Source organism: Olea europaea, chromosome 2 (genome assembly GCF_002742605.1).
Source record: "Olea europaea var. sylvestris chromosome 2, O_europaea_v1, whole genome shotgun sequence".
In the NCBI taxonomy this organism is placed as follows: domain Eukaryota; kingdom Viridiplantae; phylum Streptophyta; class Magnoliopsida; order Lamiales; family Oleaceae; genus Olea; species Olea europaea.
The window spans coordinates 25,576,699-25,586,934 of NC_036238.1; the positions used below are offsets into that span (position 1 = coordinate 25,576,699).

Below are 10,236 nucleotides of genomic sequence, written 5' to 3' on the forward strand. Positions count from 1 at the left end.
ATGGATCTGTAATTTCTCATGTCTTCTCCTTTTTTGTTCTTTTATTTGGAGGTCATGTCTAATTTACATCTACTTGCTTATTTATTGAGCTACCATACCTTTTTGTTGAAAATTGTTGGAAAATTACTAAATGAGATTTCAACCAAGAGTCTTGATTCTGCTTGCTGCTTTTGAGAAACCTTATGCACTCTTGTTTATTGCTATCACTTTCTTGCCTAAATTGCTTTCCAGGAATGTTCTTTTTGTACCTTGTTTAGTTATCTAAACTTGCTTTACTTGAATCTTTAAATTTGCTCTGTTAATACTACAAATGTCAAGATGAGCCATATGCATCTGTCATTATGTTACTTGGTGAAGGATCTTGGACAGTCAAGTCATTATGACTTCCAAGTTCCAAATCATTTAGACAATTTTAAAGTTCAACTTACATCGTACCAGCTGCCAATCCACAACAATGCTATTTATGCATAACGATTGGTGCCACTGATTTGTCTGGAAGGTGAAATTTGTAGAGTGTGGAAATAGTCATTTTTGGGTCCCCTAGTGTTGAGGGTTTAAGGAAAAAATGATCGGCCTTTTAATTAGGAAGCTAGTAGTCTAGTGATATTGACCTTGAGAACTGCGTATCTGCATATCCACTGAAAACCAGAGAAGAGATTATCGATAAATCTGGCCATTAAACAAGGTTAGCTAACCCGATAAAGTGCTTTTACATATGGAGGAATTTTGAAGTACTGCTCCACTGTAATTGAAAACACATTTAAGCTATGCAAACTCTAAATCTTACTAAATCGAAATGAAAAAACTATTCTTAGTGGGAAATTAGTGTACTAGTAGCCTGGAAGTGTAGGATTACTAGAAGCAATACATGACCAGTTGTACCAGTCCAAGACTAATTCAAGAGAATTGTATAAATTATTTTGCAACTTCATGGCATACAATTCTTTAAGGACATTGACTGAGTCCATGTTAACATCCTTTTTACTTATTAGACTTCGAGTGACGTGTTTTTCAATTATTTCTAGTTCACGGCTATTTTTTGTGATCTCAGGAAATATGCAATATACTGAAATTTTGCATTGTTTTGTATATGCATAATGGTCATGTAATGTCCCTTTTCTGGTCATTAGCTCTTTTAACTAGATTATTTATATGCGAGTAGAATTAGAATTCTATTGAGTCCTGGGACTCTCTATAAAGAATTGTAATATTTCCAATTGACAACAGAGAGAAGTATTCCACAATTTCTAGCAATTTTGTTTTTTCTTTATCTGCGTGATGCATTTCTAACCCTTGCGCGATGCTTTGAGCCTTTACTTCTTTTTCTATTTGTCATCTTTTATTTTTTTAATTACATAATCGAGAATTGTTTCTAGACCTTCTAATTTATTTTTTGGTCCTTGACACAATTGAAATATCTAGCAATCAATTTTTAATCAAACACTGGATACTGTTCATTTTCTCAAAAATGGCCATTATATTTCTCTCTCTTTGTTTTATAGGTTAAATCCCAATTTGTTCTGCATCACTCTTGAATATATAGACAGCTTGACAACTGTATTTAGGCCTGAAACTTCACTCTGTCACACACGTTTCTATAATGAAGATTTATATGGTCGATAAGAATAATTATTCTTACTTATTAGATTTATTGGACTTGTGTGTGATTTAATTGTGCTGTTGATGAAGTTGCTTCAAGAAGACAGTAAAAATTTACTATCTGATATTATCTGACTGCATGCTTTACGACATTAATTTGCCGATTCGCTATGTTGAATGTTACTATTCCAACTATCATTTAAGTTGCTATTAAGATAATTGTGAGCAACTTCTTTGTCGATGAAACAGGTAGGACCTACTCCACCTTTAATCAAGGCTGATGTTCCATGGTCAGCTCGGAGGGGGACTCTTTCTGAGGAGGAGCGTGTCTTGAAAACAGTGAAGGGGTAATTTTCTGTGTAATGCATTTGATGTTTGTAAATGCTGTCCTCAATATCTGATTAACTTCTTTTGTGGCTAATTTATTGAACCATAAACACATTCGAATGTTAAATGGATAATTCGTTTATTAGTTTGAATCTTGAATTGTCAACCTGTATGTTTCTTCTATGTTTGCTTGGCACTGCTATTATTGTGATTGAGTACCACCGGCCATCATTTTTATTATATCCGGATTCTTTTAGTTGACAAAAAGTTTATGATCTTCAACTAGTACTATGCTCCCGTTTGGCAGTCATTATTCGAAATTTTAATGGTTGGAATAGTGGTGTTTTTATTTTATTTTATCTTTTCGAAGAATGTGGTTAAAAATGAAGAAAAAGTTTTGGGATTACATGTAATATTGTTTTATTGGAGAATGTGTGATTGATAAGAAGAGAAAGAAAAATGAATTATAATTTTAATGGGGCCAAATAGGGGCTATATATGGTTACACAGTAGCTTTTGCTAATACAATGAAGACGCTTATTTCTTGTTCAGATATCCAAGCTAGAATCACATAGTGATGACGATGTATATGGATGTTTGTTTTGCATCTGTTATTCTAGTTTTAGCATTACTTCATGGTTTACTTTTTGTATAAAACATGTTATGCTGATCAATACATTCTTGTTTCAGCATACTGAACAAGCTGACTCCTGAGAAATTTGATCTTCTAAAGGGTCAACTTATTGAATCTGGGATCACAACGCCTGATATTTTGAAGGTTTGAAAAACTTCCTAATTATATGTGATTCTTTGTCTTGATTTACTTGTTGAATAATTATGGTGGTACTTGTGTTTTTTTCCCCCCTCCTTCAGGGAGTTATCTCTCTGATATTTGAGAAGGCTGTGCTGGAGCCAACATTTTGTCCAATGTATGCACAACTATGTTCTGATCTGAATGAGAAGCTTCCTCCCTTCCCATCTGATGAGCCTGGTGGAAAAGAAATCACATTTAAGAGAGTTCTTCTGAATATCTGTCAGGAGGCATTTGAAGGTGCTGACAAATTGCGGGCAGAGCTCAGGCAGATGACTGCCCCTGAGCAAGAGTTGGAAAGAAGAGATAAAGAAAGGTTGGTCAAACTCCGCACTCTCGGGAACATTCGCCTGATAGGAGAGCTTTTGAAGCAAAAGATGGTTCCAGAGAAGATTGTCCACCACATTGTTCAGGTCCTTGATTGATCTCTCTCTCCTTTTCTCTCTCTCATCCTAGCATCTTGATTTGTCTTTATTATTTTTAAGATGGTCTTACAACATGGTTTTGCAAGACAGGAACTCATAGGACCTGATACGAAGAGTTGTCCAGCTGAGGAGAATGTTGAAGCCATATGCCAGTTCTTTATCACCATTGGGAAACAGCTTGATGAGAACCAAAAATCTAGGCGTATCAACGATATGTATTTTGGTCGGTTGAAGGAAGTGTCAGCAAACCCGCAGCTAGCTCTACGACTGAGGTTTATGATTCGTGATGTTCTTGATTTGCGTTCAAATAATTGGGTTCCCAGACGGGAAGAGGTGATCCCTCTTAACCTATTTGATGTCTTTCTATGAGGTTTTCGTTGCAAACTTTATGATGTTGTTTTGTAATTTTCCAGGTGAGGGCCAAAACTATCACTGAGATTCACTCAGAAGCAGAGAAGAATCTTAGGTTGCGCCCAGGAGTTACTGCTAGCATTAGAAATAACAGAAACATTGCTTCTGGGGCTCAAGGGAGTATTAGTCCTGGTGGCTTGCCTATTAGTCGCCCTGGTGCAGGTGGCATGATGCCTGGAATGCCAGGGACGAGGAAGATGCCTGGTATGCCTGGACTTGATAATGACAGCTGGGAAGTTTCTAGGTCCCGATCAATGCCAAGAGGCGATAGTTCAACAGTTCAGCCTGCTGGGCGTGTCCAACCACCATTGATACAATCACCATCCCCGAACCAGCGATTTCTGCCTCAGGGTAGTGGTGGTTTCTCAAGTGATAGACCTAGTGCCCTCCTACAGGGTAGTGGTGCACCTCTTGTTCGTCCTGCTAAATATGGAGAATATGCTGTGGGCCCTGGATTACAAGTCCCTGCCAATAGTAGACCCGCGCCAACATCATCCGCTGCACCAGTAACTGGCAAACCTACAGCTCCAGCTGCAATAAAGAATCCAAACGAACTTAGGAGAAAAACAATTTCGCTTCTGGATGAATATTTTAGCGTCAGAATTTTGGATGAAGCATTACAATGCATTGAGGAACTGAAGGCCCCGGCTTATCATCCTGAAATTGTCAAGGAGTCCATTTCCCTTGGGTTGGAGAAAAGTCCACCTTGTGTAGAGCTGGTTGCTAAGCTTCTAGAGTACTTGTATACTAAGAAAGTTGTTACTGCTAATGACTTGGTCACTGGATGCCTCCTCTATGCCTCACTGTTGGATGATCTTGCAATTGATATACCAAAAGCACCGGCCAATTTTGGAGAGATAGTCGGGAAATTAGTCTTGGTTGGTGGGCTCGACTTCAAGTTGGTGAGGGAGATTCTGAAAAAGGTGGGTGATGAATTTTTCCGGAAAGCCGTATTCACATCCATAATGAGGATTGTTAGCTCTAATCCTCCTGGAAAAGGGGTGATAGATTCACAAGCATCTGATATTGAGGCCTGTGAAAGCCTAATTTAGGGCTTACTCATTGCAGGAGTCATCTGTAACCTCACAGGAAATGTGCCCTCTTTCAATTACCATTTCTTCTCATTATTCCCATCCAAGCCGATGAGTGATTGTGGTGAAAGTAATGAGGATGCGAAGCTGTGAAGAACAGGTGATATTATGTGGACTCTGTATAATTTTCTTGAGGTCATAGTACTGTCATTGAAGATATAACAACATAAAGATTTTGGTTTGCGAGTGGCTGATCACTGGCCATAGTTTGCTGGAGAGATGAACCATGTTGTTCTGTATTGATTAGATTTTATTTACTTAATTTGTCGTTTTATTAATTGAAGTTTTGACAGAAGTATAAACTCATAATGCTGAGTGTGCACAATTTTAAAGGAGAATCCTATGTTGTGTTAATTTTTGTTCCAATCTATAGTCATTTTCTTGGGATTATGCATGTTTTGCTGTTTAACCTTCACGAGTTTGGGCGTAGGCGCGTAGCTGCAGTTTGTGAAGATGGTTTGCAGCTACCGTCGCCAACCTTGGACCTTAATTGCAATTTCGTCCCCAATTTATTTTATTTTATTTGATTATTATTATTTTTTTGTGTGTCACAAATCAAAACTTAAACTTTGAATTAATTAGCAGGGTTTCTTTGGTTTCTGTCCCCTGTTCTGTCAAGTCAGGCATGCTTGCGGGCAAATTTAGTCATTTTTTGATCTTCATTTCTTGAAATTTATTTTTAATCACACAGTATTTATAAATTTTATCAATTTTTAATTACATATTTTATTTATTTTTATTAAAATTTATTAAATTTACAATTTTTATCATAACCCAAGAGGGGCTTAATAATAAGAGCAAAAGATCAAATCGCTTTTTCACCTCCAAGAGCTAATCTTCAATGAAAAGTAACGTTGCTTTTGGAAAGAGTCGGACGATGTAACATTGATATTTATGGGGAACAGAAGTTTTGGGAGTTGGAAGTGATCTATCGTCTTCTTGCTTGACTTGTCCTTCAAACAGTAAAGATCGATCGTCTGCTTGCTTGACTTGTCCTCGAAACATAAGTACATATTCCAACTTTTCAAAATCCAAGCCTGGATATTTAAGAATCAGAGATACCAATCGAAAAGTTGCGTAGAGAAGTAAAAAAAGAACAAAGAAAAACCCATAAAATTATAAGGAAGATGGGAAGCAGAGGGTTGGATTTGAAGGGGATACCATCAGTGGACATCATGACTGAACTTCTTCACCGCATGAAGCGCGCTTCAAAGTCCGACAATCGCCTTATGCTCATTGGTACCGTACGATACTAATCGCCACTGTATACTTGTATAGTGTAATATGTATGAGTTGCCTTTTCATTCCTTCTCTTTTTTCTTTTCTCTCTCTCTCTTCCACACCATCAATATGTACACAATCATATAGAAATAGCATTACTAATGCGTATATACTTCTCCTGTCAGACTTATGTTTTGATTAAATTTTTATGGGTTTTTCTCCCGCCATTTTTGTGTAAAGTTGCGAACTTTCACCAAGAGTATTGATATATCAAGAATTTGAATTATTAGACATTGTCAATTAAAGTACATTAGTTGGGTATGGTTTTGAAGTGTAGAAATGTCACAAATTTGAACTTGCAAATTATGGTCCCTTTGTCATTGCTAATTTTATTCATTTACTACGAATTTTTAAACCCTTGTTCTAATGATTCGTTAACAGGTTCTACGATCACCAATGGCTGAAAGTACGCTGATTATTATTTTGTAATATTAGAAAGTCTCATTGCACTTTGTTTTAGTATGTATATGTTTACTTATTCATCGTGCTGGAGAACATGGCAATAAAACTAGATTTGGTGGTGTTTAAGAAAATGGGACTAATTGCGTCGGTAGTTGTATGAATAAAAAATTTGATTTGTGACAGGGCCATCGGGTTCGGGAAGAGGTACTCAATCCCCCATCAACGATGAGTACTGTCTGTGCCATTTGGCCACTGATGATATGTTGAGAGCTGCTTTTGCAGCTAATACTCTGGTAGCCAAAAAGGATGAAGAAGCTATAGTTAAGGTAGAAATCTACTCCCTTGATATTAACACTGGATGAAACTGTTAAGATATGTCCCCTTCAGATTTTGCTGTTTTGATTGATTATTTTGTAAATGATAATTTTTCTTCTTTAGGGGAAACTTGTTCTTGATGAGGAAGTTGCTGGTTTAATTGATGAAGACTTGAAGAAACCTTCTTGTCAGAAGGGATTCATTCTTGATGGTTTCCTGAAGACAGTGATTCAGGCGGAAAAGGTTATACACCAGTTGACGTGCTGTGTGAATATGTACTTGATAAATAATTTCGCCAGGTTTATATTTCCTCATCATTTTAATTCTTGCAGCTTGACGATATGCTGCAGAGTCAGGGAACTGACATCGATAATGTGATCAGCTTTGCAACTGATGATGACATGTCGAAGAAGATGATTACTGGTGTTGATTATGTAAGTTAACCTGGTGCTATTATGCCAGATTCTATTACAAATGTTAACAATAGTGAGCTGCTTCTTCTGTCCATGAAACAGGGAGGGCCTACTCCCTCTTTAATCAAGGAAGAGGTGCTCCATTCTGCTTGGAGGGGGACTCTTCCTGAGAAGGAGCGTGTCCTAAGAACAGTGAAACGGTAATTTTCCCAGTGTCGGTCTTCATTTAATGTGTGTTGTTCGGTAACTCAAACATATTTAAATATGCAATATGTTATTCTCGAAACCACAGACATGGACACACAGGGATACTGATTTATAATTTTTAAAATTATACATTTATACAATTTCTTTTCTTATAAATATTTTTCTGAAAAGATAAATACTTTTTTAGTTTAGGGTTTTGCCCATTTTAGATCTATTGAATCAGAGGAGTGATTTAAGATATCTTTGGGTTAAATTATAAATTACTACAGAAAGAGCAAGAAAATGCATACAGTAGAAATAAAACAAATACATCATGTTTTTCTCACATTATTGTCATTTTTTCTCACTAACTTTTGATAATTAAATGTTTTAACTAATTTTATGTTCCAAAATTTACAGCATGTGGCTTTTTATGCCTTGACGTGTAGAGACAGTTGTCCTTGTGACATGCCACATATGTGTTGGAAATGTTTCTGAGGCGAGTTCAAGAAGTGTCCCTCGAGTATTGGAAATTTAAAGTATATAAAAATTACGGCAGTGTCGACGTTGGATTCTTGAATTAACAACCTTAGCAGGAGATTCTCTGCTTTGTAGCTGCTATTATTGCAATTGAGTTCCACCACCATCCCTTTTTTGTATTACTTGTATCCAAATTCTTTTTGATGTCTGTAAGTTCATGATCCGCCTCAATCACTATATGTTGGTGACAATCTAGCTTCTGCACACAATGAAGATAATAATTTCCTATCCGGATGTCCTAGCTAGGATCCGATGGTGGAGATGCTGTTGATGGTTGTTGGTTTTATATCTATTTCTAGTTTTAGGATTATTTACTGACATACTTCCTATGCTAACGAATGATTCTGTCCAATACATTCTTGTTGCAGCATACTGAACAAGAAGACTCCTGAGAAATTTGATCTTCTCAAGAGTCGACTTGTCGAATCTGGGATCACAAACTCGTGTCTTTATGCTGGGATTTTGATTCTTCTTTATGTCTTCATATACTCGTAGCCTAATTATGCTTGTACTTCTGCTGTTTTATTTGTCGTGCAGGGAGTTGTCTCTTTGATATCTGACAAGGCTGTGCTGGAGCCAACATTTTGTCCGATGTATGCACAACTATGTTCTGATCTGAATGAGATGCTTCCTCCCTTCCCATCTGATTAGCCTGGTGGAAAAGAAATCACATTTAAGAGAGTTCTTCTGAATATCTGTCAGGAGGCATTTGAAGATGCTGACAAATTGCGGGCAGAGCTCAGGCAGATGACTGCCCCTGAGCAAGAGTTGGAAAGAAGAGATAAAGAAAGGTTGTTCAAACTCCGTACTCTCGGGAACATTCACCTGATAGGAGAGCTTTTGAAGCAAAAGATGGTTCCGGAGAAGATTGTCCACCACATTGTTCAGGTCCTTGATTGATCTTTCTCTCCTTTTCTCTCTCTCATCCTAGCATCTTGATTTGTCTTTATTATTTTTAAGATGGTCTTACAGCATGGTTTTACAAGACAGGAACTCATAGGACCTGATACGAAGAGTTGTCCAGCTGAGGAGAATGTTGAAGCCATATGCCTGTTCTTTGTCATCATTGGGAACAGCTTGATGAGAACTGAAAATCAAGGCTAATTAATGATAATTATTTCGGTCGTTTGAAGGAAGTGTCAGCAAACCCTCAGCTAGCTCCACGACTGAGGTTTATGATTCGTGATGTTGTTCATTTGCATTCAAATAATTGGGTTCCCAGACTGGAAGAGGTGGATCCCTCCTAGCCTATTTAATTTCTTTCTACGATGTTTTCCTTTGCAAACTTTATGACATTGTTATGTGATTTTCCAGGTGAAAGCCAAAACCATCACTGAGATCCTCGCAGAAGCTGAGAAGTATATTGTATCACAGCCAGGTGCTACTGCTAGCATCAGGAATAATGGGGGCATTGATTCTGGTCCTGGTGGCTTGCCTATTAATTCACTTACCACAGTGGGTATGTTACCTGGGATGCCCGGAATTGATAATTACTGTGAAGTTCCTAGGTCCCTGTCAATGCCAATAGCTGATGGTTCAACAGTTCAACCTACTGGGCATTTCCAACCTCCATCGATAAAATCACTGTCCTTGAACCAGATACTTCTGCCTCAGGGTAGTGGTGGTTTCATGAGGAATAGTGGTGCCCTTCCTGCTAATGGCATTGGTTGCTATGGAGATTATGCTGTAGGCCCTGGATCGCAAGTTCCCGCCCCAAGTAGAATGGCATCAACTGTACCAGTGGCTCCACTTATAATAAAGAAGCCGGATGCACTCAGAAGAAAAACAATCTCACTTCTGGAGGGATATTTTTGTGTCAGACTTTTGGATGAAGTTTTACAATGCATCAAGGAGCTGGAGTGTTACAATCCAATTTTTATAGTAAAAAATTCAAATATTGACTAGTCAAAGTCAAAGTCAATCAAGAACTAAAATGAAATTAAATATTTTATTTGGGTTATTTTGCAATTGGCAAAATATAAATGTTGAATTGGATATATTTAAAAGTTTGGAATATATATATATATATACTTTTGGAAGTTAAAGGATTAAAGTTACTAAAAAGTGAAGTTAAGGACTTAGTTTGCAATTATGGGTTAGTGGACAAATAAATTCAACCATTTGATCCAATTTTCACGCTATTTCACACACACATAGAGTACCCTACAGGAAGAAGCAGAGACCGAGAAAGAAGGAGAAAAAGAGGAAAAGAAGAAGGGAAAAAGGAAAAGAAAAAGGAAAAGAAGAAGGGAAAAAGAAGAGGAAAGGAGGTAAGGTTGATATCTTCAAGTTGGGTTGAAATTTTTCATTTGTTTTAGGTGATAAAGTATGAATTATGTTAAAAATTTTAGGGTTTTAACTTGTTGAATAATATGTCGAATTTTAGGGGTATTTGCACGAATTGGAGCTCAAGTGTGGGGATTTATTCATTTCAA

General features: G+C 37.2%; 2 protein-coding genes across 5 annotated transcripts; both read left to right on the forward strand.

Moving 5' to 3' along the window:
- Positions 1 to 1,822: 1,822 nt before the first annotated feature.
- LOC111368139 (eukaryotic translation initiation factor-like) lies at positions 1,823 to 5,018 on the forward strand. Its single transcript, XM_022989371.1, has 5 exons — positions 1,823 to 1,946; positions 2,617 to 2,704; positions 2,800 to 3,150; positions 3,253 to 3,495; positions 3,576 to 5,018. Exons 1-5 carry the CDS (start codon positions 1,840 to 1,842, stop codon positions 4,623 to 4,625), a joined length of 1,839 nt encoding a protein of 612 aa, XP_022845139.1. The 5' UTR covers positions 1,823 to 1,839; the 3' UTR covers positions 4,626 to 5,018.
- Positions 5,019 to 5,468: 450 nt separating this feature from the next.
- Positions 5,469 to 9,759, forward strand: LOC111368148 (adenylate kinase 4-like). Of its 4 annotated transcripts, XM_022989407.1 has the most exons (8): positions 5,469 to 5,903; positions 6,531 to 6,673; positions 6,786 to 6,905; positions 6,995 to 7,096; positions 7,178 to 7,275; positions 8,339 to 8,394; positions 8,504 to 8,689; positions 8,792 to 8,811. In XM_022989407.1, the coding sequence occupies exons 1-6, from the start codon at positions 5,792 to 5,794 to the stop codon at positions 8,352 to 8,354; spliced, it is 591 nt and encodes a 196-aa protein (XP_022845175.1). In that variant the 5' UTR covers positions 5,469 to 5,791; the 3' UTR covers positions 8,355 to 8,394; positions 8,504 to 8,689; positions 8,792 to 8,811. The 4 variants fall into 4 exon arrangements, with proteins under 4 accessions (XP_022845175.1, XP_022845158.1, XP_022845167.1 ...); XM_022989390.1 differs by having other exon boundaries at positions 5,470 to 5,903; positions 7,682 to 8,689; XM_022989399.1 differs by having other exon boundaries at positions 5,470 to 5,903; positions 8,339 to 8,689.
- Positions 9,760 to 10,236: the final 477 nt, after the last annotated feature.